Below are 21833 nucleotides of genomic sequence, written 5' to 3' on the forward strand. Positions count from 1 at the left end.
CTCCAAAATCAATCCTGTGACCTATCGTCTTCAACTCACCCCTTTTCTTAAACGCATTCATCCTGTTTTTCATTCCTCTCCTCAAAACTTACTATCCAGATCCCCACCACAGGTCTCTCTCCCGGCAAATTCCTGTACCTACATCCACCCAGGATGAGGGATTCTAGGTTTTACCGTGGTAGGTTGGAATACCTCTTGTCATGGAAGGGTTACCCAGAGTCTGAGGACTCCTGGGAACCGGCTTCTCGGGTACATGCCCCTCGGTTACTTGCCAGATTCCACCGCTTGCACCCAGGGAAGCCGGGGTGCTTGTGGTCTAAGGAGGGGCATACTGTCATCCGCTTTCGCGGCCATAGCCGAAATTGGCGGATGTTTCCGCGTTGGAGCTGGAGACACAGAGGTAGGGTGTTTGTCCTTTATGTGTTCTTGCTACCAGCCCGTTACGTGACGCAGCGCCGCTGGTAGCCTCCTGGTAGACGCTGCGTTGCAACCCACTTTGGAGGCGTTTCTGTGTTTCCTCGCTCTGATACTCTGCAGTCCACCTTTTGGATCTGCCAGAGGGTTTTTCCTGTCAACCTGTGTTCCTGCTTATTTTCTCGGAACGCTACTCCTCGCTTTAATTTCCTACCGCCACTCCGGTGTGTTCTTTCTCTCTCTCTCTCTCTCACATATATATATTCGGGAATCCTTCCCGTACTCTTTGTGTTGTGCTTGCCGCATACTTTTTTTTTTTCCTCTTCCTGGAACCATTGCCATATCTTCAAACTGCCACAAGGCGCTTCCGTCTCCCCTGACTCTGCTACTCCTTGGTTTAGACTGTTGGACATCTTCTACTCTGCTATCCGCCTCGCTCCATTGCTCTCTTCAGCGATTATCCTGTCATCCGGATTAGAAGAGTCAACACTACACCTCAGGGTTTTTTCCCTGATTTCTGGCTTGGTTCCGGAAAGGGAGTCACGGGACAGCTGTTTATCCAGCAGTCACTGTGGCTTCCCTCCGTGACAAGCACATTCATCATAAGAAGGGAAGAGACTACCTTGCACAATGACGCCTACAAGAGACCGACAACTCGGACAGCTCAGGTGAGGAGAGTGTGCTTGCGGGGGGGAAAGAGTTTGAATTGCACCACTCATCACAATAGGGCCCAATGTACCTAGGAGACAGCTTGGATGGGTGAGACCATCTCGGAAGATATTTGGTAGAAAGCCATACCTTCCAACCCACCTTCCAATTGGCGACAATCTGCCGATGTTGGTCGGCCTGACTTTTATAGGACTTAAGACTATCCATCAGGTTTACCTTTGCCTTTTCTTGGGTGTCCTTTATCCGGGACAGTACTTCTTCTACTGCCGGCAGTGCAGGTTGATCAAAAGTGAAAGGAATGATGGTTCGAGGATGAAACCCATAGGAACAAAAAAAGGAGACATCCCAGTTGCCGAATGGCTGGCATTGTTATAGACGAATTCTGCCGTAGGCAACAGATCCACCCAGTTATCCTTCTCCAAGTTAGTGTAGCTACGTAGGTACTGTTCCAGGGTGGCATTTAAACGCTCTGTCTGGCCATTAGTGTGAGGATGATAGCCAGACAATAATGCCTGCTGGATGTTAAGAGCAGTGCAAAGTGATTTCCAGAATTTCGACACGTACTGGCTTCCCTGGTCAGACACAAGCTTGTCCGGAAGGCCGTGGATCCTACAAATATCCTTAATGAAAACCAATGCCATGCCATCTGCTGTCGGGAGTCCAGGGAGCAGAGAGAAGTGAGCCAACTTGGTGAAAGTATCCACAGTTACCATTATACAGGTGCATCCTTGAGAGGGGGACAAATCCACAATGAAATCAGTGGAGATACTACTCCACGGGCGATCAGGGATGGTTTCCTGTTGCAACAATCCGATGGGTCTTTTTGTGCTGTATTTACTTTGACAACAGACTCCGCAAGTCTGAACATACTGTTTGACGTCTTCAGGTAAACCAGGCCAATAGAAGGCTCTTCTCACCAAATCCAGGGTAGCGGCTTGCCCTCTATGGCCCGCCGTCTTGTGTTCATGGCAGCAAGACCAGATGTTTTCCTGAAGAGTTTTGGAGGGGACCCATATCTTCTGATTCCTGAAAAACAGGCCGTCCTTTTTAGTCATGCCTGGTGGTATTGATTGAGCTGCAGCAGCTTCTCTGATCTGCTGAAAAAAGGGGAACAGTTTCTCGGGGTGAATAGAAGTTTCATGGGAGGTAAATGTCTTTCTAGACAGAGCATCTACCAAGGTGTTCTGGCTTCCTGGGATGTAAGTGATGTGGAAATCATACTGAGAGAAAGTGTGCCCATCGCGCCTGCCTGGAATTGATACAATCCATAGACTGCAGAACTTGTAAATTTTTATGATCCGTCTGAATCAAAAAAGGATGGTGGCTCCCCTGCAGCAGGTGTCTCCAAACCTCACAGGCCCTCTTTATGGCTAAGAGTTCTTTTTCAATCACAGAATAGTTTTGTTGACTTGTTGTGAGGGTCTTTGACAGGCCACAGGGTGTTCTTTATGATCATGTCCTTGCAATAGTACAGCTCCAATAGATGCTGCTGAGGTGTCTGTCTCTAGGATAAAAGGCTTGTTTTGATCTGGCTGGCGTAGAATGGGAGCACTACAAAAACGGTTCTTTAAGAATTGAAAACTGTCTTCAGCTTGAGTGCTCCAAATGAATCATTTAGATGATTTCTTTAATAACCCAGTGATGGGCAAAACGATGTTGGAAAAACCCGGTATAAACCGCCTATAGAAATTTGCCAGGCCCAGAAACCGTTGCACTTCTTTGACCGAGGTAGGGGCTGGCCATTGGAGAATGGCATCTACCTTCTTTTGGTCCATTTGAATGCCTTGAGATGAAAGAATGAACCCTAAATAGGGTACAGAAGAAACACCAAATATGCATTTTTCTCGTTTGGCTAATAGGTGATGTTCTTTAAGGCGCTTCAGTACTTGAAGCTGATGTTCTGACATAGTCCGAGAATAGACCAGTATATCGTCAAGCTATACCACTGACACGAACAGGTCTGAAAAGATACGGTCGATACATGTTTGAAAGATGGCAGGAGCGTTCACAAGGCCAAAAGGCATCAAATGATATTCGTACAGTCCGAAAGGTGTCCTAAACGCAGTTTTCCATTTGTCTCCAGATCGTATTCTGAGCAAATGATAGGCATTTCGGAGATCCAATTTAGAAAACACTGTTGCACCCTGGATGGTTTCCAAAACGTCCAGGATGAGCGGCATAGGATAGCTATCCTTGAGAGTAACCTTGTTCAATCCCCGGTAGTCGATGCATGGCCTGAGATCTAGTCTTGTTTGGGGATAAAAAACAAGGGGGCACCCGCAGGAGACTTTGAAGGTCTAAAGAGACCATTGCTCAGGTTGTCATCCAAATATTTCCGTAATACCTCTTTTTCCGTCTTGAACAGTGCAAACATCCTGCCAAAGGGTACTAGGGCATTGGGAATTAACTCTATGGCACAGTCCTCTGGTCTGTGATGGGGCAATGCCATAGGAACGCCTTCAGAGAATACAGTAAAGTAATCGTCCACAATTTTGTCAAGAGAATGGACCCCAATGGCCGTGTGGAGAGGGGTAGATTTAATCTTTACTTCCTGGTAGTGTGTCTCAGAAACAATGGGTTTGGCAGTAATCGGAGTTGAAATACATACAATTTGACTTCCAGTCCACGCTGGGATTGTGTTGACGCAACCAGTTTATCCCTAATATTAGTAGGAAGGGAGCCTTTCGTATTATTTGTATTTGTATTTATTGATTTGTAAAGCGCTTTACACCAAAGCGCTGTACAAGTGAACAACTTAATACATAAAACATAAACGTAAAACAATATAACAGTAGAAGCGAAGTTACAATATGAATCAGTCAATAAAACAGCAAGAAGAGCTATTAACTGAAGGGAGATGGGAGAATAGTGGAGTAGGACTAGGTGGGGTGGGGACAGGTGAGGGGTAGGAGGAGGGAAGGGAGAGAGTGGGGCGGTGGGGGGGAGGGAAACGGTAAAGGGGAAAGAGAGGGAGGGAGGGAGGGAGGGGAGGCAGGAAGGGGAAGGAGTTTCAAGGAGGGGAGTGGAGAAGGAGAGATTTGTCTCCTTCTCCATTATTATTATTATTATGTCAAAAGTGATGACTTCTGAATGCTGGAGATTCGTGAGTGGCAGAGGTTCAGTGGTCTGAGTAATCGGTTCGGAACACAGGGGTTTTCCATCCACTCCCTCAACCTTCTGTCCATGTCTACGTTCAATACGTTTAGCACCAATCTTATCCACCCAGAGGGTATCATCAAAGTTTCCTGCGGCCCCGCAATCCAGGAGTGCCAAGGTCTCTACTTGGTTACCATGAATGGTAACTTTTACTGACAAGACCATAAGACGGGAGTCTTCGGCCGGGTCCGAAGAATCAATTGACATTTTAACATAGGGACTAGAAGACTGCCCTCGATGGCCCGTCCCTTTTAGGATCAAGGTTTCATGTTTTCCGCCGGCCTTTGGGGCAGTCCAGTACAGTTCCGAACTGTGTGGCGATCTGAAGCACAATAAGCGCATAGACCTTGTTCTCTTCTCCTTTTTCTTTCCTCAGGAGTCAGTGATCGACGAGTGGCGCCGATCTGCATAGGCTCGTCGTGCTGTTTGAGCGAAGGTGAAGGAGGAGAGGAGGTTCTTGGAAGTGGGGAAACGTGTCTTTCGTCTCTCCTGACGCCTTTCTTGCATCCTGAATTCCAACTGAAGGGCTGCAGTCATCATTTCCGGTAGTGATGCAGGACGAGGGAAGTGGGCCAATTCATCTTTTAGGTCCTCCCGGAGACCGCGGCGGAAAAATATATATTGTGATTCTTCGGACCAACCAGTTTCCATCGCCAATCTTTTAAATGAAGAAATGTAAGACAATACGTCAGCTTGACCCTGACGAATGTCCAACAGGTCTTCGCCTGCTGCCATGGATATCTCGGGTCTCTCGAAGGTGGTTTTCACTAAATCCACAAAGGCATCAAAATTCTGAAGCACTGGATCGGTTCCTGTGACGAGAGGGGTGGCCCAAGCAAGGGCATTCCCTGTCATATTTGATATCAGAAAGCCAACATTGGCGTGGTCGGATGCATAGGTGCGGGTTCTGAAGGAAAAGTACACCCTATAGGCGTCAAGGAATACCTTGAGTCTTGGGAGATCCGTCATACTTCCCTGATGACAGACATCGGGGGCAAATCTGTAGTAGGGGGCTCGCGGGCCGCCACCATTTGTTTAAGAAGATTGTTCTCTGTCTTCATGTTTTGCATCTCAATGGAAAGATTCTGAACCGCGGCAATTAACTCCTGCACTTGCTCAGGGGTAGCCATCCTAGGGGTTGGGCGTTGCAATCTGTCAACTGTTTTCCCTGATGTTATGTTGGTATCCCCACTTCCCTTCTCTAACTCCTCACCTGGAGTATTTGAGTCCTCCTCCACGGGGCTGAGAGATCGATGAGCACCGGTAATCCTTTTCTTTTTTCCTTTGCTGCTTGAGTCCACCCGCAAGAGGAAGCCACAGTGAGAGCGGTTAAAACCGCCCTGGCCGCGACCCCCTCCCCTAAGGGACAGAAAGGGGAAGAAAAGCCAAGTACTGGCAAAACAAAAACCACTTATAAGGGTCCGGCAGGTTTCCTGATGGTAGCTGGGTTCGGAGGATGTAAGTAGCGGGAGACCCAGAACGGAAATAGTAGTACCAGTAGATGACAAGAGATACTCTCCAGAGGAAAGCTGAAGGAATGAACTGCCGTAAGCAGTTCGCAGGAGGAGGCAAACTGGGAGAACCCCGAAACCGAAGGCAGAGGATAACGAGTGGAAAGCAACCAAGAAAGGGGGCGGCAGGAAAGAAAAAGGAAAGAAGCAAGCGAATGCTCAGAGGAGCAAACAGCGTATAGCAAAGCCGCGGCAGCAAGGGAGCACAGCTGACCGAGAGCGGTTGCAACGTGTAGGACTGAAATGGAGGCGTGGCTAAGTAGCGCTACGTGCACTTGAACGGAGAAAGACTAGACCGTCAAGTGCACGTAGCTGCTGAGCATGCCAGGACTCGGGAAGTCCAAAAATGTACTCGGGGGCCACAGACGCCAGCCGGGAACACGTCGCGTGACACTGGTGCCCCCTCATCGGACCCTGTCCGCTCCTCGCCACCTGTCCATTCCACTGCCTCCCATGGTGGATACTGCTGTGCTCACGGGCACGGATACCAACCCGGACATGGATACATCACAGGGTACTGATGATTTTGATGACTGTATTCCTGAAGGTGGTGAACCGCCGGACGTTGAATTGCCCTCCAGGGATTCTCCACCAGATGAAATTGTCTCTCTTCATGAGATGCTTACGTGGGCTGCCAAATTGTACAATCACCCCTGAGGAGAAAAAGAAAGGTTTCCTTTTTGAGAGGCGGGAGTCCTCCAGGAAGACCGTGGTGTCCATTCCTCGGTTGGACAACATTTGGGAGGACGGCCTGTTGGTCATGAAAAACCCTTTCTCAGCTCCGCGTAGGAAGGAAGTGGCTGGAGGAAGTACAGATTGCCTGAGACAATCTCTAAATGTCTGAGAACCCAACAGTCTCCAGACTTATTTCTGCTGCAGCGCGAAAGGTCATCTAACCCCTCTTTCCCCTGTATGGTTCCTCCCGATCCTGAGGGCAAGTAGCTGGCAAACACATCATTACGACTGCCGCATCCACGATCAAGGCGGCTAACGCTTTGGCTATTTTCTCTAGGTACGATAGAGCGCTACGGTATAAGCTGGGCCCCTTCCTTGATTTCTTACCATCTGGTAAGAAATCAAGGAAGGGGCTAAAGACAGAAGCCTTGGCTCTATTCCGCGAAGGGTTGGTGGTGTCAGACCACGCGATTGCTGTCGCCTTGGACATCTGGTTTCCAGCACATAAACAATGGGGAAATGCTATGCTGTCGGGGATGGCTCAAAGCCACCAGCTTCTGGACAGATGTCCAGTGAAAGGGGGTGGCCATGCTGTTGAGCAGGGTGGACCAGTTTGTGTAGGCTGTGGGTGACCCTCTACAGTTCATCAAGACGGACACTGAGACTGCTGGCTCTTTGGGCACCCTTCAGCAGAAGAATCAGTCCTTTCATGCATCCAAGGGGTGTTTCTTCAGTTCTTCGAAAGACTACAGACCGTCCTGCCGTTAGCCCTCTTGATCCACCTCTCAAGAGGCCTATGGGGATGATCGCAGTGTTATCTGACGGAAACCCAGCGTCGTTGTGGGACATCCTCCTGGATGCAAACACCCAAACAAGCCTAACCCGGCCCAGGGTCCGCAGCCCCACTTCAGCACCCCAATTTGTCAGCGAGTGGTGCAACATCTCCATGGACAAAAAGGTGAAAATATCACAGGGTCATACTCTATTATTCCAGGAGAAATGCCGGCCCTGTCTCTCTGTCCCTCCAAAGGGAGCACAAGTTGCTCAGCTTCTAAACGGGGTTAAATCCTTGTTTAAAATAAAAAGGGGGGTGGGGGGGCAGTAGAGCCAGTTCTTCTACACCTTTGATGTGCACTCCAGATATTTCCTGGTTCAGACAGTCTGGCTAGTGGAAACCCATCCTAAACCTAAGGCAGATGAGCAAATTCCTCAAGTCACAGAAGTTCAGGATGGTCCCGTTGCAGCACATGCTTGGCCCTCTGGAAGGAGTCTTCCTGGCCACCTTGAAGGACGCCTATTTCCACATACCCATTCATCGCAAACACAAGAAGTTCCTCTGGTACGTCGTTCCCACTCTCAAGCACTAGCTGTGCAGCACACCACAAGGAACATCCCTTCTCTTGGGGTCTTGCCTCAACGCACTAGTGTGTCTGGCAACTCCTGCAAAGGAAAGGGTAAAGGCCTTCTTGGGGAAGGTTCAGTGGCTTTCCAATGCCCGGATAACGACAATCCGGTTCATCAAGCCCTTGCTGGGAATTATGTCCTCTTGCATCCAGCAAGTTCCTCATTGCAGGCTATGATGCCATATGTAGGCAGATTTCAAGCTCCTGGAATGACAATATCGCCCTCAATTGGTAGGCTATTCGTCTGCACTTCTTACAAGGTGCTTGTTTTCAGCCCCCGGCTCATCAGGCGACAGTCGCTAATGATACACATAAACGTCCTCGAACTGCAGGCAGTGTTTTGGGCTCTGGAGTCATTCAAGCCTAGGCTTCAAGGGAAGGTGGTCCACATCTTAACGGACAACATGACCACCATGTTCTACATCCCGAAGCAAGGCAGGACACTCTCCCCGTCCTCCCCTAGGAAGCGCAAGAACTTTGGAAATGGGCCATAGCTTGGCAGATGTTTCTCATCCCGTTTCAACTTGCAGGCATTGACGACACCATCGCAGACTTGCTCAGCAGGAAGCTGTGGTCCTGCCATGAGTGGGAACTCCACCAGACTCTGGTGTCTCTTCACTTTAGCAAGTGGGGTCACCCTCACATCGATCTCTTTGCCACGGTGGCCAAAGCCAAGTGCCACAGGTTTGCCAGCAGGTATCCTCAGGCGTGGAGTCTGGGGGATGCCTTCTCATTCCCTTGGGACGCCATGGTCCTTTACGCTTCCTTCTCTTCCCACCTCCCCCCACACCCCTATCCAGTCCCGCTTCTGCTGTGTGTGCGCTAAATACACTCCGACAAAACCCTTGCAAGATGGTCCTCATTGCTCTGGCTAGGCCCAGGCATATATGGTACTCTGATCTTCTCCATTGAGTGTGGGTCCAGCCACCTCTTCCAGATCTGCTCTCCATAGAAGGAGGGTTGATTCTGCACCATGACCCAGCATCTCTGAACCGAACAGCCTGGCTCCTGCAACCCTAGAATTTGGACACTACATGCTGCCTTCAGAAAGCAAGGACATTCTAGCCAAGGCTAGAGCCCCATCTACGCTTTCCTGCTACAAACACAAGTGGAAACGCTTTACAGTTTGATGTTACTCTCAAGGAATCTCTCCGCTGCGCATCACAGCTCTGCAGCTTCTACCCTACCTGCTCTGTCGCCAGGTTGGGGCTTCCCCATGCATTGATCATGGTACACCTGGCTCCCATTTTCCAGTATGCTCTGGCTCCCGGCAAGCTCTCCCTGTTTGCTCACAGACTCATGAAAGAGTTCAAGGGCCTGTTTGGAACTTTTCCACCTGTCAAGGCACCAGCTGCTACGTGGGAGCTCAATGTGGTTCTGTCAAGACTGAGGAGTCCTTTTGAACCCTCCATCAGGCATCCTTGAAGTTCTTGTCCTAGAAGACTACCTTTCTAGTGGCTGCCACATCTGCCAGGTGTGCTAGGGAGGTTCAAGCTCTCTTGCAAGCCACTGTATCATTTCACTAATCCAACGTGGTTCTGTGGACACAATCTTCTTTCATGCCAAAAGTCCCATCAGGCTTTCACTTGAATGAGCCTTTAGTCTTAACAGTTTTCTTCGCAAATCCTTCTTCACATGCAGAGAGGTCTTTGTATTCACTGGACGTGTCGCGTGCCTTGACATTATTTTGCACGCACCAAAGCTCTTCGAAAGACTTCTCCGCTTTTTGTTACATTTGGCCTGGGTGACAAAGAAAGGGCCCTGTCGAAGACTTGCATCTCCAGGTGACTCTCTGGCTGTATCATGCATTGCCATCAGCTGACCAACAGACTATTGCCAGGGAGGACGAGAGCCCACTCCACCAGGGCCATGGCATTGGCTACGGCATTCCTGTGTGGTGTTCCCCTGCAGCTGGATAGCTGCAGGGCTTCTACATTGAGGTCTACCCACACCTTCACCAGATTTTACTGCATCGGCATAGATTGCAGGGAAGTCCTGTATCGCCCAGGCAGTGCTTTGCAACCTGTTCTCTTGAGGGGAGTGTATTGCAGGAGTTAGTCTCATTGCTTCTGTTGAGCTTTATGTACTGCTGTGTAATTGTATTCATGAGCATGTGAATACATGTAAGATCCAATGCTGGATAAGGAATAAGTTACTTACCTGAAACTCCTGTTCTCCAGCATTAGTATTTTCCATGGATTCACATGCGAACCCTCCCTCCTTCCCCTCTATGGCACTTCTTGGTTCCTACTGCCACTTTGTGCATGACCAAATCTGAAGATAACTTCTGTGGGTGGAGCTAAGGAGGACAAATGTCATTGGTTGGGGACAGTATGACCCAAAGTGACAGCAATAGGCTATAGAAGTGATGAGCATGTTTTGCTTTAAAGCAAAACTACTTTAATATTACTGAGGATTCCGTGCCTGACCAGGAATATTCATGAGCATGTGAAACCGGGTAATGTACCAATGCTGGAGAACAGGAGTTGCAGTTAAGTAACGCATTACGTACCCCCTGTAACGGGCTAAAGGGAAGGCCAGACCAACCTGTCAAGCAACAATGGCAGTCCGGTATCTAACACCTCATCACACTCACGTCGGTGAATAGGACCTTTTTAGACACAATTACATGTTTAGTTTGGGCTATTAGGTGTAGCTTGCAGAAACTATTGCCTTGGAGTGCAGATGGGGAGGAATGACGTGAGGCGGGACACAGTCTATAGGTGTTGTTTGGTTATGTGCCCACCCAGTGCCTGTCCATGGCAATGCTAATCGCTATGACCAATCCCACCCATGCCTGCCCCTGCCCGCCAAAAAACACCCTTGTATGGGAACTCTGAGCTTGCTTTAATCAAGCCTGACCACCGGCTTTGCATTCAAAGTGCTTGCCATTGTTTGTTCAAAGCAGTCTTCTGAGAGTTAATGACTTAATTGGAGTTGTGAGTATGCGGTCTTACCAGGCCTGCCTTAAGCACCTCGATTTATAACCACTCTTGGCCCGATTCATGGAATTATTTGTGAGGTAAATAAAGACTATGCGCGACAAACACCATTTGTCAATTCAGACTGCGCTGCACTTTTTTGTACTTTGAGGCCGAGTGCCTTGCATGAGACTCCATGCAGGGCGTGGCTTGCGCAGAGGGTGGGGAAGGGGGCGGAACTAAAATGAGGAAGAATAATGGAAAATGTGGCCATTAAGAGGGGCGGCCCACAGGAAGTCCAACTCACGGCCACTATTGTGCCGAAAAATATGTATTTATCGACCCGACCGTGCAACCTCTCGGCAAGGAAATGGCCAGGCAAAGCCCTCATTCTATCCACCGCCCAGAGGCAGGCGTATAGACACTTGCACATAGATTCACTGCGCAGAGGTAAGATCAGGTGTCAGATTTAGGGGTGTGTACAGAGCTTGGTTCTGATCTAACTTAGGGGTGTGCGTACGCAGTGTAGCGGGGTGCAGGAACAGTTTACAGGTGTTTGCATGCAGATTTTTTGAGTTTTACCCAAGTTATGATGAATTGTACACATGTCGGGTGCAAGTAACCGTTACGGGGGGGGGCACTGAACAGGGTCCCCTAGATGCAGGCCTGCTTGCGGGGCACCCCATGCACTATGATAGGGCATTTGTAACTGTTTTAAGGGGCATGTATTCTCGCCAGGGGAGCATGCAAAGGTAGCTGTTTCTGGCTGTTTTTGCTTTGCGTGGGGGTGTGTCGGGGGCGGTCCGGCCTTGAAGTGTATACACTTACTTTGCGCAAACAATTCCATGAATGGACGCAGCACGCAGAAAAACCGATGGGCTAGCACAGTCATTCTGGGCACATGAGCATTGCGGGATCTCTGCGCACTATTCCATGAATCGGGCCATCTGTGTATCCTTCACTGAAGTCCTCTTTAAAACCAGCATTGGCAAAGGTAAAATGTTTGGCTTCTGCATACGTTTTAAGCTTTTGCCAAGCACTGCTATTAGATGCCCTGGTACTGACACCATTTTGCACCAGCGACCAACAATTGGTAGATGATACCACTACGGCTGTTCCTGGCAAGTGTCCATGCCCACACAAGAGCCAAACTGTTGCCACTGCAAAAGCTTGTTAAAGTGTTATTTTAGATGTCGTAAAATGTGTTTCAAGTGACGAGCAGCCACGCAATGTTTTTCCTGTGTAGCGCTGTGTGATCTGTAATGCTGCTGCATTCTTCATTGATGCCAGTCTAGTTGCCAGCTTTAATGAGTGCGCGCCCACTGCTTAGATTTCCAGACTCTGGCAGGGCACGCACTTTCACAGGGCTCAACAAGTACTTAGCTTATTGTGTGGAGTGCTCTGGTACGTGGTTATCGCGCCAGAAAGCAGGATTGTGGGAGCATACGCAGCACACCACAAGGTGTCTCGTCTTCCGGTTTTGTAATCCTAATGTTGATAGTCTGTCACTTTCATTCGTGATTGTGCTGTCAGTTTGCCTAATCTGTACAATCTCTGGAAATCCCTTGCTGGCTGGAAAAACATGCAGTAGTGTTGGTCGAGTCTGGGGGTTTATCACTCACTCACACACACTTTTTTAAACGCTTCCAGAATTTTTTTTCTCCGTGGCTCCTGCACTTTATCAAGCGAATTGGCAGACTGAACTTGGCTGGCACATTCACTGCCTTTTGCCGAGAAACAGAAGGGTGGTGGGGGAAAGGGTGGTTCAGGCATTAGGGCGCAGGGTTCTTCCGGGTGCCCTTGGGTGTAGATTTAGGTTTCGGGTTCTCGATCATCCGGTTTCAGGGCAGAAGCCGAAGCACCTTTCCTGTAACCGCGTGCACTGCAGGGCCGCTGCAGACCCGAGCAGACCTCGCGTCGGAGTCTGCGGCCTTTCAGCGTGTGCGGCAGGCTCAGTGCTGCACTCTGCGGCGACACGAACCTCAAACGCATGACTCCCCACCTGGGCCTTGACTGGAGTGGACTCCCAAGTGGAGGAGCAGGGAGCTTGCGCCCAACGTCCCACAGGGCCTTCCCCACGCACAGTAAACCTGCACGTGAGCAAGGGTTAGGCGTGCTGGCGTGACGGCAGACGGAGTGATTGACAGTTCCACCCTGCCCATTGCCAATGCATTTCGCGGCCTGGGGTGGGCCCAGCAGCCCAGATCCAGATCCGCGGGCGGGGTCAATCTGTTTACAAACACGGTGGGCCTGTAGCTATCCCACGACTGGGACCCGTTTCCAATCCCACCCGCGCATCGGAACTGTGCATGTGTGGCGGGGGCTGTCTAGAAAAACTGCGCCTCTTCAGCCAATGCTAATCAATAATGAGTCATGGCTGCACGTATGCAGTGGGAGTGGCTCAGATTAGGGAGGGCAAGGCCCTCTTTGCCCAATAGAGAGCCGTTCCTACCCTAGCGCCAAAATGGGATGCCCGAGAGGCACCCCAGGCACTGGGCAACTTGTGCTCCACCCAATACCATATACTTTAAGTGATAGAGATATGGGGGCAGGGGGGTTTTAGCAGAAATCTCTAACCTCAGAAATAAATTAGAAATCCTAGAAAATGGAGGACAAAGCAAAAAAGAGTCGGGGAGTCCCATGAAATGAGACTACAGAACCCCCGCAAATCATATTCTGCCCTACCCGTGCCCCCCTCCCTCGTTGTAATGGATAGAATGCCACTTAGGCAATTCAGCAGGTGGAGTTCTTTTTTAGTGTTCTGGCTTTCATTCCCTACTCTCCAGCACTGGTGGGCAAGTCTCTCACTTGGTTCTGGCTTTCATTCCCTACTCTTCAGCACTGGTGGGCAAGTCTCTCACTTGGTTCTGGCTTTCATTCCCTACTCTCCAGCACTGGTGGGCAAGTCTCTCACTTGGTTCTGGCTTTCATTCCCTACTCTCCAGCACTGGTGGGCAAGTCTCTCACTTGGTTCTGGCTTTCATTCCCTACTCTCCAGCACTGGTGGGCAAGTCTCTCACTTGGTTCTGGCTTTCATTCCCTACTCTCCAGCACTGGTGGGCAAGTCTCTCACTTGGTTCTGGCTTTCATTCCCTACTCTCCAGCACTGGTGGGCAAGTCTCTCACTTGGTTCTGGCTTTCATTCCCTACTCTCCAGCACTGGTGGGCAAGTCTCTCACTTGGTTCTGGCTTTCATTCCCTACTCTCCAGCACTGGTGGGCAAGTCTCTCACTTGGTTCTGGCTTTCATTCCCTACTCTCCAGCACTGGTGGGCAAGTCTCTCACTTGGTTCTGGCTTTCATTCCCTACTCTCCAGCACTGGTGGGCAAGTCTCTCACTTGGTTCTGGCTTTCATTCCCTACTCTCCAGCACTGGTGGGCAAGTCTCTCACTTGGTTCTGGCTTTCATTCCCTACTCTCCAGCACTGGTGGGCAAGTCTCTCACTTGGTTCTGGCTTTCATTCCCTACTCTCCAGCACTGGTGGGCAAGTCTCTCACTTGGTTCTGGCTTTCATTCCCTACTCTCCAGCACTGGTGGGCAAGTCTCTCACTTGGTTCTGGCTTTCATTCCCTACTCTCCAGCACTGGTGGGCAAGTCTCTCACTTGGTTCTGGCTTTCATTCCCTACTCTCCAGCACTGGTGGGCAAGTCTCTCACTTGGTTCTGGCTTTCATTCCCTACTCTCCAGCACTGGTGGGCAAGTCTCTCACTTGGTTCTGGCTTTCATTCCCTACTCTCCAGCACTGGTGGGCAAGTCTCTCACTTGGTTCTGGCTTTCATTCCCTACTCTCCAGCACTGGTGGGCAAGTCTCTCACTTGGTTCTGGCTTTCATTCCCTACTCTCCAGCACTGGTGGGCACGTCTCTCACTTGGTTCTGGCTTTCATTCCCTACTCTCCAGCACTGGTGGGCACGTCTCTCACTTGGTTCTGGCTTTCATTCCCTACTCTCCAGCACTGGTGGGCACGTCTCTCACTTGGTTCTGGCTTTCATTCCCTACTCTCCAGCACTGGTGGGCAAGTCTCTCACTTGGTTCTGGCTTTCATTCCCTACTCTCCAGCACTGGTGGGCAAGTCTCTCACTTGGCATGAGCCTGCTCCGCCAGCTCGCTCGGGCACTCTGCTTTCCCGTCTCTCTCCTTTATCGGTCTTTTGGCTTTCAGACTGGAATCCATTGGTGATTTGTCGGTCTTGCATATAACAAGCATTCTAAATGACCCCAGCTGTTGTGGGTCCATGGCTTCCTGTGCCTACAAGATGCCCAGCAGCCATCTTATGGTCATGTGGCAATCATCATCACCACCTCCACCGGCCTGCTTTGCTTGTGACTCTAGTGGCCCGGTGGCTTACACCTTCGGCAGCGCTGTGCTTCTCCCATGTTGGCACGTTCACAGAAGACCTCACTCGTCTGCGGGACGCTGCAGCTGTCCCATGCTTTACTCTGGACAGCTCATGGAGTCCCACAGCTTTCCCACTGTATTCCTTCTTTCTCGTGGCTGTGACAGACTGTCCATTTTAGAGATTCTAGAGCTACTTTTTTGGGACCCTTTGCTTTTTGCTGCTTGTTGTTTTTGGATCTCTAACCTTTTTTGGACGGTCAGAGGGACCTCTTCTGGCCGTGCAGGCAGAATGGGCAGAGATGGGTGGCCTGGGAACATTTCCACTGGGGGTTTGTGCCAATCCTGGGCTTCCACCCCCCCGCCCTCCTGCTAATTCCACTTGTATGTTGAGTGCTGAAACACTGCCATCGCCTGGAGGAATAGTGGGGCCCGCTACCCCTCTATCAGCTCCTTGGGCTATCCTGGGTTGCCCGGTCGCTTATCCCCATGCTGGGGTCGTTTTTTATTGGGTTGCTGCTCCCCTTTGTCTGCGGAGCTTCTGGAATGTACTTTGTTGGGTTCCTTCGTCTTCCTAGAGTCTTTCACCGTTGGCTTGATGGGCTCCGTTATGGAAAAGCTGTCTGTTCTACCTTTTTGGTTTTTGGGGTCTTAATTGACCAGTGTTCAATTCCTTGCGAGCCGGTTCCCTGGAAAGCACACCTACAAGGAAGACTTGTACGACCCCGGTCGTTTCATTCCGCTGCAGCAGTCTTTCTTGAAAGCAGCACAGAGTACTTACCTCTGGATCCTAGGGTGGGGATGAGTCTGCTACTCCCCTGAGGGGTCCCTTTTCAGAATCGGTCTTTGCTGCATCTTCCACTGGGGCCCCTAGTTCTCGAACCAACCTCGGGTGCGAAAGGTTGGAGCTGAGGTGTGTGTGTGTGTGTGTGTGTGTGTGTGTGTGTGTAGACCAGAGAGCAGCCAGGACGCATTCCCAGGTCAGCCACTGAGCCGCGTGGCGCTACCTGATGGCGCTCGGGTCAGCCTGCGCCTACTTGAGCTTGTGGCCTCTGTAGCGTGGATTGGGAGCCCCCTTCGCCCTGCACTGAAGGGACGAGCGTGTTGCCATCTGTGACAGTACCGTAACTTGATGCCCGAGCGCCTCCATACATAATGCAGCCCTGCTCTTTTCCACGGTGTGTGTGTGTGCGTGCGCGCGCGCTAGCACACCTATCCCTTACCTCTGCCTCTTGCTACTGGAATTTCATTCTCTATTGAAGAGGATGCTGCCGAGAAGGCCTCGTTTTTGTTTGAATTATGCTAAATGTAACATTTTCAAAGGAAACCATACCAATGACCTCTCATGTGTGCGCTTGCTGTGCGATACAAACACTGATACATGCACTACACACACATTATGTGAATGTCTGCACTTTACCTGCCCAGCTGTTGATCTTTGTAGTGAAAATGGGAGTCTGACCATCCAGCGCCTGTGTACCCTCAAGGAATGTGCTTTATTTGCGGTTGCAGCCCGGGGTAAGCGCTGGTTCCGCATCAGTAGTGACCATTTGGGCTGCTTTGGAGCTTTAGTGTTCAAACTATATAATGAAGCCGGCATGCGCTTGACTAGAAAGCGATTACCTGTTCCGAGGTGTGAGTTTCTAAGAACTCATGATACCATTGGCCTCCTAGAAACTGAGATCTGTTATCGCCTTGTAGCAGGGAGGCCGGGGCAGCAGGGAGGCCGGGGCAGCAGCTTAAGGGCCCGCTCTACTGCTGTGTCTCGTACCAAGAGAGACTTCCTGGATCCCACTGTGAAAGGCCTCGAGCTCACCCCTCGTGCACCCTGCCTTCTTATGTGCCAGCGCAGCCACCTGTGCCATCCAACTTTGCAAAGATAGGCGTGTGTGCCGAGAGCACAGAATTGCATGTTAGGTGGCTGTGTCTTGCTGTTTTTGAGAGTGTACACCCTTAACACGTAGTTAAACTGCCTTGATGAAGCGTTTGCATTGTAAGCGATGTGTGCTTTATAGTGAGTGAGGCGCTGTTGCTGGGATCATGCAGCGCCATGTACATACAGTGCTCTCTGACAGGCGGGGTTTAAAGGCCCCTGTGCGTGGAACAGCTCCTGGCTCCTCACTGACTCCATATTTCTTTCTCTCCCCCCCTCCTTGTCTCCTTTTGCCTCTGTTTTGCTCAGGTGGCTTCGGAGCTGCTCCGGTGTTCGGCAGCCCTCCCACGTTTGGGGGGTCCCCAGGGTTCGGAGGGGTGCCAGCATTCGGTACAGCCCCAGCCTTTCAAAGCCCTCTGGGCTCGACGGGAGGCAAAGTGTTCGGAGAGGGTACAGCAGCTGCAAGCAGCGGTGGATTCGGGTAAGAGGGCGAATGATTTGGAAGACTTGGTGGTGGGAGTCCATATAAAGATTGTATGCAACTGCTTTTACCACAGCTCGAGCAATTTCGTGTAGGTCTAGGCCTTCCTCTTCTGCCTTCACCGGACACTTAAGTTCGCCTGCAGTTTCTGTAAATGCTGTTGACTATCTGTGTTTCTCATTTGTTACAATTATGTTAGCACTGTGCTAGTTTGCTTTTTGCTTATCTTGCTTTTGTGCAAAGTTTGATGTTTCTGTAAAGAATTGTATGTTGTGTAAATGTGACCGAAAATCCCTTAATTATGTGATTCCCCCATTTGCCCTGCCATGCTGTCGTGGGTCCAGGTCTGCTCTTATTCAAGCCTGCCTCGTTTCTGAGGCTAGGGGAGGTTGTTTTTTTACTCCCACACCATTGACTCATTCCCCTACACTGCTACTTCCGCTTTGCGTCGGTTTCCTCCAGGTACCTCGGTCAGCTCCATCTTGCCTCATGTGGGGCTCTGCTGGTACTTGCCAGCGAAGCTACTTTCAGCCTCTAGAGGAAATCGGCCAGACGTTACATTGAAGTGCAAGTACGACGTCACTTCCTGTCATTCTTGAGAGGAAACTGCTTAGTGCTGATGTCAAAGAGCCATTTCCTCAACAGTGGTTACCAGCAAACCACAAGCTGGGAGCCTGGATCTTGTCTGCTTGCATAAAGCGTCAGTGTCCTGTGCCTCTCCTACAAAACGCAGAATAAGTTGGGAGCCTGGATCTTGTCTGCTTGCACAAAGCGTCAGTGTCCTGTGCCTCTCCTACAAAACGCAGAATAAGTTGGGAGCCTGGATCTTGTCTGCTTGCACAAGGAGTCAGTGGGCCTCATTACGAGGTGGGCGGTAAGGGATTACCGGCACCAGTAAGGGCACCGGTGCCGGTAATCCCTTACCACCCTACTACGAGTTCCCTTTGCGGATCCTTCCTTAACGCCTGGTTTTTTCAGGCGTTAAGGACGGGACCTGCAAAGGGACTCGAGAGGTAATAATGGTACCGCAATTTGCGGTACCGTTATTGGCACATTCCCATTGAGCCCTATGTGGGCTCAAATGGGAATGGGGAATGGCCCTGGTGAATGGGGAATTACCGCCCTGCCAACCTTGGAATGGACCGGTAATTGCTCCATTCACCAGGGCGGAGTCGGAACAAGTTTGGAGGCAGCCATGGCGCTAATAGCGCCATGGCTACCTCCAACCTCGTAATGAGGCCCAGTGTCTTGTGCCTCTAATACAAAACACAGAATAAGTTGGGAGCCTGGATCTTGTCTGCTTGCACAGGGAGTCAGTGTCTTGTGCTGTAATGCAGATACTTGCAGTACTTGTTCTGGAATGGAATCGAGCCAGATGCTAGAGCTTTTTAGGCGCCGCTTCTGCTGGCCTACCAGTTTCATGCCGCACCCACCAACTGCTGTTGCTGGAGCTGCCGGCGGACCCCCTCTTCCAATGGGCTATTTGGAAAACATCCATAAGCCACCACTGCACCTTTTTAAGTGAATGCCCGGCTGGTGAGAGTAACTTCAATCAAAGGCTAAATAGCACCCGGTACAGAATATTTTTGACAGGGGCACTCTTTATTTTTAGAGACCGTAAAATATTCTAAGCCCCCACCCATGCCATAATTTGTATCTCAGTACCTAATAGTTAAGTACACGCACTGGTATAAAACCATTGTTAATCTTGCCGACTCACAAACTCATGCTTCAAATGATGACTCTGGCAGAGAATATTGCAAGAATACGTTCCTGAACACCCCTCCGTGTCTATATAAAGTACAAAATGAACAGTGTGAGAGTTTCATTGCATGAAGGAGCTCTTCAGCTGGGAACTGCTACAGTGTGTGCCGCCTGCACCAGTGCCTGCAAGAGATGCTGTGCTGCCTGCAGGAGAGAGAGTGCCTGCAGGAAAAAGAGTCCCACTTGTTCTCCGCGGTTTATAGTGATTACATCGAGGGAAAAAAAACGACAAACCAAAGCATCGACAGGCTATCTTTTACATGGAAAAGTGCCTTTCCATCTAAACCAGTCCATCGACAATATAAATGGACTGGTTTCAATGGAAATGCTCTTTTACATGTAAAAGCATTTAAATCCTTTTTTTTTTTTTTTTTTTTTACTTTAAAACGTTACATGGAGCTGTCCAGTGCTGAACTTTCGTCACTGGCCAGCTCCTTGTAACGTTTTAATTTTGTTTTGTATATTAGGGGGGGATGCCCCTAGCCTCCAAACCCTGCGCCCACCCCCTTAACCCTAACGTAGCCATTAATCTAATCCTAGCCCCAACCCTAACCCTACTTTAACCCTTAATCTAACCCTAGCCCCAACCCTAACCCTAATGTAACCCTTAATTTAACCCTAACCCTAATGTAACCCTTTATCTAACCCTAGGCCCAACCCTAATGTAACCCTTAATCTAACCCTAACCCCACTAATTTCGATGGATCCATCGAATTATATACAAGGAAATGGTTATTCGATGGAATGGAATTTCGTTGCATATAATTCGATGGTATGTCTGTCGATGCTTTGGTTGTCTATAGCTTGACCAGATACCGTTCTCTGCTACAGTGTGTGCTGCCTGCACCAGTGCCTGCAGGAGAAAGAGTCCCACTTGTTCTTCTCCACCTTGTGGCGGGTCTCATTAAATGGCGGTTATGTGTAATGGCAGTAGGTTTCTGCCCCCACCCCTGCACTACTCATAATTCTTTTTCGCATTGTTATTCTGAAATATTGTTCCTTCATCCCAAGGTCTGTTACTCCTTAGTAAGGGGATATTCGCCCCTATTGAGGTAGGAATCCAGAGTAATCTTGTGCAGCATTGTTACTTCAAATTTATAAAGGCCAGAATCTCCAACCCTTGCTGTACCCAGACCTCCAACGTGACCTCAGGCTTTTCGCCCTTGGGCCATAGTTCTCAACTTGTGAGGATGTAGAAGCACACGTCTGCTTCTTCCCATGACCTCAGGCTTTTCAGCCATGGGCCATAGTTCTTAAATTGTGAGGATGTAGAAGCACACGTCTGCTTCTTCCCATGACCTCAGGCTTTTCGGCGTTGGGCCACAGTTCCCAGAGTTAACTTGTGAGGATGTAGAAGCACTCACCTGCTTCTTCCCATGACCTCAGGCTTTTTGGGCCTTGGGCCATAGTTCTCAACTTGTGAGGATGTAGAAGCACACGTCTGCTTCTTCCCATGACCTCAGGCTTTTCGGCCTTGGCCATAGTTCTTAACTTGTGAGGATGTAGAAGCACACGTCTGCTTCTTCCCATGACCTCAGGCTTTTCGGCGTTGGGCCACAGTTCCCACAGTTAACCTGTGAGGATGTAGAAGCACTCACCTGCTTCTTCCCATGACCTCAGGCTTTTCGGCCTTGGCCATAGTTCTTAACTTGCGAGGATGTAGAAGCACACGTCTGCTTCTTCCTGCCTTTTACTGAGGGGCTGAGCTTTGGCTCCTCCTCCGGGTCTCTTATTTACAGGGATGTGGCTTACGTTGCATGTCACAGGCTTCATGGAATGGGGATTGCCGAAATATTTACTTGGAAGACAAATGACCTACATCACTGGGAGCCTCATTATGATCCTAAACACATGAACATGGCCGCCCTTGTGCGGGAGATGTGGTTTATTCAGATTTCTATTTCAAGCAGGTGACTAAATGTGTATCTTGTCTAGGAACAAAAATAAAAGGGGCAACCAGCCTTTAGTACGTGTTTGTTAGTGATGGAATAGCTTGCCTACTTATAATGCAAAATGGTCTGGACAAAAGGCCAAGCTGTTAGAGTCCCAGGTCGTAAAAATCGATCGTAAATTTGGTAAGTTATCTTTAAAACTGGCAATAATGTTCTTTGAAGGGAAGATTGCTCCCAAATACATCTTTGGACTTGAATTGATGTCTGCAAAAACTGCAGCAACCTTAGATAAAATTGAGGGCACTATATGGAGACGGATCCTTGGTGTCCCGAATGTAATTCCATTACCAGCTATTAGGTATGAAACTTGGGGCATCTTCACTATGGGTTAGAGTGAAATGGCGTCTATTCACATGGTCCCTGTCCCCAACCCCCTGTATCCGCTAATGGGAAATAATGGGAGCTCCTCTGTAATCTAGTAGAGCTCAAGGATAGACGTGAATCCATCCTTTTTTAATATTGGTTCGAATCTGGAAACATTGGTCAATAACCAATTGCAATGAAAAGAAAAAAGCATAATGGTCTGGTATGCAGAAGGTTTTTTAGTATCATAATGAAAATGCTCAGGGTGCTGAATTAGTGAGGGACCTTTCCTGCTTCATCATGGGGTCCTATGATTCATCATACTCCAGTGAATGGAGTAAGAAGCTACACCCAGTAAGATCGGCAGAAGTACAAAG

The 21833-nt window shown here is 49.6% G+C and overlaps 1 protein-coding gene across 3 annotated transcripts in view; it reads left to right on the forward strand.

Moving 5' to 3' along the window:
• Positions 1-21833, forward strand: part of NUP214 (nucleoporin 214) — a 1006718-nt gene that overhangs the window by 845505 nt on the left and 139380 nt on the right. For all 3 annotated transcript variants that reach the window (XM_069609281.1, XM_069609279.1, XM_069609280.1), the window contains one exon: positions 17266-17437. In XM_069609281.1, coding sequence (XP_069465382.1) covers positions 17266-17437 — 172 coding nt within the window. The remainder of the gene's footprint in view (positions 1-17265; positions 17438-21833) is intronic.

This window comes from Ambystoma mexicanum, chromosome 8, assembly GCF_040938575.1.
Source record: "Ambystoma mexicanum isolate Mex_15411 chromosome 8, UKY_AmexF1_1, whole genome shotgun sequence".
NCBI classification, from domain to species: Eukaryota; Metazoa; Chordata; class Amphibia; order Caudata; family Ambystomatidae; genus Ambystoma; species Ambystoma mexicanum.